This window comes from Plenodomus lingam (assembly GCF_022343315.1).
Source record: "Plenodomus lingam strain CAN1 chromosome Unknown contig_7, whole genome shotgun sequence".
Classification (NCBI taxonomy): domain Eukaryota; kingdom Fungi; phylum Ascomycota; class Dothideomycetes; order Pleosporales; family Leptosphaeriaceae; genus Plenodomus; species Plenodomus lingam.
The window spans coordinates 750,244-753,901 of NW_027093971.1; the positions used below are offsets into that span (position 1 = coordinate 750,244).

Below are 3,658 nucleotides of genomic sequence, written 5' to 3' on the forward strand. Positions count from 1 at the left end.
GGGTCATACAGGGGTATTGATCAGGGTTGATCGGCTCAAGATGCTCCGTGATCCGGTTGATATCCCTCCTGCAACAATAGCTATCATAGGTATAGATTTGGAGGGCGTAGAAGTTTTAGAGAAACAGGTGTTCGGTGGGGACGGGCGTTCGGTGGTGGATCACGTTATTCGACGACGTACAGAGGTGGAGACGTAGAGTCGTGAGTGAACCAAGACCGAAGGGCTAGGTGCTTGCCCGGTATTTAACTAGACTTAATCGGGGTATCAGGGAAGAAGTAGAAAGACCAAATCTCAGGTGTGTATACTCTAGAGTAGTGTGAGTAGTATAGCACAGTGCACATTGCAGCATGTTGAGAGCACGTGACCTTGCAGCGGTTGAAACGGCAGCGGAGTGGAATATCTGTGGTGGCAGTTGAGGTCAGTGTCCAGATCTGAACACAACGTCGTAATTGCCTGTAAAGCGGTTGCCTTTTGCAGCCAAGTAGGTGAAACGCAGTATGCTTCAGAACGACTTATATTCGCACGCGCACAAATGCGCCACTCTATTGGTCACCAGAAAACGGCCAAGGCGAACCAACACTGGCGGAACAAACTTGGCGAAGAAAAATCTACACTTGACTCGCCAAGTCGCTAACTGCAGAACCGGGAGAGTGGGTCTGCCCGAGAGTGCAGAGCCAACCGCGCAGGACTATGGTCAAGATTCAAGATGAAGATGAGATTCCTGTGCACTTGGCTTGTTGCCGTGTTGGGTTCCTAAGACCGACAATGTCGCAGTGCTAGAGGCAAATGCACATTGTGCCAAGTGCTTGTGTTCCACAGTATATATGTTGCGTGTCCGTGAAACTTGGATGTCGAGCTCCCAAAGATTCCACGCTCTTTCTCTCTATCAGTTGTCCATCGATAGATTTGAGATGTCGGCTCCTCCAATTACTGCGCGCTATGACTGGATCCTAGCGATTACATCGATTGCATTCATCTTCTCAGCCTTTGGTAATGGCGCCAACGATGTCGCCAATTCGTATGCGAGTAGGTTAATATCCCATCAGTGGATGGATAGAGTTTTAACATGGGACAGCGTCGGTCGCCGCTCGAACCTTGACCATGCCACAAGTTGGTGGGCTGGCAATAGTCACCGAGTTTGTTGGAGCAGTGGCTTTAGGTGCCCGTGTAACGGATACGATTAAGAACGGAATCATCAACATTGACCGTTTCACAGCAGCTACAAACCCGGGAACCTTGATGCTGGCAATGGGCTGTGCTGAAGTTGGGTCTGCCATCTGGCTGATGATCGCAACTGTAAGTGTCTGAGTCTCCATGATCATTCAGACAGCATATTGACCCGTACAGCACCTTGGAATGCCCGTCTCAACTACTCAAACAATTGTGGGTGCCCTCGTCGGTGTCGGTTTCGCAACACAGGCTGGCATTACCTGGGGCTGGGAGTCTGGTTCAGTATCGCAAGTGGCTGCCAGTTGGGTCATCGCGCCTCTCATCGCCTGTGCCTTCAGTGCCATCATCTTTGGAACTGTCAAATACGCCGTCCTCGAACGCACAGACTCTTTCAAATGGGGAATGCGACTGATCCCCTTGTACTTCGCCTTCACCTGCGCTATCTTGGCCCTTTTCATCGTCGTAGAGGCACCAACGGCACCCTCCCTGGAAGAATTTGGAGCTGGCAAAGCTGCTGGCATCATTCTCGGTGTCTTCTTCGGTGTACTGCTCATCTCATACGTCTTCTTCATCCCCTTTCTCAAGCGCAAGTTGATCCAGAAAGATGCCCGTCTTCGCATCTGGCATGTTCCCCTCGGACCCTTACTCATGAGAGAGAACCCGCCCCTCTACTGGGCCGGAAGTAAAGACGGTGAATATGTCACAAACTACTACGAGGACGCATACGGCGAGGTTCGCGCTCAGGGCCAGGAGCTGCGTCAACGCAAAAATGCAGCTGGAGGCGACGAGGAATCGACGATAATGACCGCGCAAGGTAGTGCCAAAGGGGACCTTCCAGAAGAAAAGCTGCGTGGTAGCAACGAGCAGTCCGCGGTCCCTGAGCGTAGGCGTAAGATAAAGCCCGAGCCATACGAAAGATTTATCGGGCCTGTGAAAGAGCTTCCCTGGGTCCATCCCTTGAAATACTGGGGATATTTCAAATATGGTTTTCTCCAGGGTGTGACTCGCGATGTTATTACACACGATAGTGATAAACTGCGAGACATCCATTCGCGCGCCAGCAGATATGATGACCGTGTCGAACACATGTGGACATACTGTCAAGTCATCTCGGCCATGATGATGTCGATTGCGCACGGATCCAATGACGTCGCCAATGCAGTCGGCCCTTGGTCTGCTGTGTACCAAACCTACCTCGAGGGCCGTGTTGCAACCGAATCGCCTACCCCCGTCTGGATGCTGGTCGTTGCTGGGTTGTTGCTTGGTATCGGTTTCTGGGTTTACGGATACCACATCATGCGTGCGATGGGTAACAAAATCACGCAGATGAGCCCTACTCGTGGATTCGCCACTGAGCTGGGAGCTGCTATCACGGTCTTGCTTGCGTCACGTCTTGGTCTTCCCGTGTCTACCACTCAGTGTCTGACGGGATCTTTGGTTGGAACAGCGCTGATGAACTACGACGTAAAGGCAGTCAACTGGAGACAGTTGGCCTATATCTTCATGGGTTGGGTGTTGACTCTACCCGTGGCTGGTCTTATTGCCGGAGTCATTTGCGTCATGGCACTCAACACACCGCACTTCTAAGGGGCTGGTACTACCAGGAAGGAGGAGAAGGTCCAGGCTGTTAATAAATAGAAGCTGTTCTTTGGTAAGCACATTCCCTAAGCAGAGCGCGCCTCTGCAGAATTTCAGGGCCTTTCAAGCAAAACAACTCAAAATTTGTCTCACCTTTGTCCTTTTGCTGAAATTGGTGATGTGAGGGCTCGAAGTCTACTACCTAATGCGGTGCTGTTAGGCTAGGTATAGGAATTAATTCTTTTCTATATAGATATACACTTATATATACCTTTGAGTTATATTAGATTCTATTTAGATACCTCTACCTACCTAGGTTATTATAATTAGTACTATTACCTAGAAAGGATTTAGTGTAAAATATTAAGAGACTAGTATAACCTTGAATAGTTTATAGAAGCTAAAGTCCTTAAGTATAAGAAGGTAAGGGCCTACTTTAAGCCATCAAAGTATAACTTTATTATTACCTACTAACTAGGAGTACGTAATCTAGTGGATAGTTGTGGAAATTTAGATTACTAAGCTTAGGAATAATTTAACAAATAGAGTATTAGATTATATCTAGTACAATAGGACTTATATAAAAAGAGCTTTAACTACCCTTACTAGAAGGTATATGTAAAGGGCTTAGGCTTATGCCTAAGCCTAGGCCTAACACAAGATAGACAGAGTCTAACACTACTACTAAGCGAACACGCTACACACCTATAAAAAGGCGTGGAGGGCTTACCTCTCCTTTAAGATACTAAAAACTATTATTAACGCTTATTGCATTCTCCCTTAAGGCTAGTCTATAATAGTATATAATTAGTAAACCTACTATACAAGAGCTCCTTTTTCTATTAGGCACTTAGTAGTAAGCTATTAGTAGATTAGATAGTAAGCTAGGAGTGGATTAGATTGTAGATTA

General features: G+C 47.6%; 1 protein-coding gene across 1 annotated transcript; it reads left to right on the top strand.

Moving 5' to 3' along the window:
• Positions 1 to 629: 629 nt before the first annotated feature.
• Positions 630 to 3,115, top strand: IAQ61_010076 (uncharacterized protein). Its single transcript, XM_003845118.2, has 3 exons — positions 630 to 1,026; positions 1,076 to 1,296; positions 1,348 to 3,115. The coding sequence occupies exons 1-3, from the start codon at positions 825 to 827 to the stop codon at positions 2,755 to 2,757; spliced, it is 1,833 nt and encodes a 610-aa protein (XP_003845166.2). The 5' UTR covers positions 630 to 824; the 3' UTR covers positions 2,758 to 3,115.
• The last annotated feature ends 543 nt before the right edge of the window (positions 3,116 to 3,658 follow it).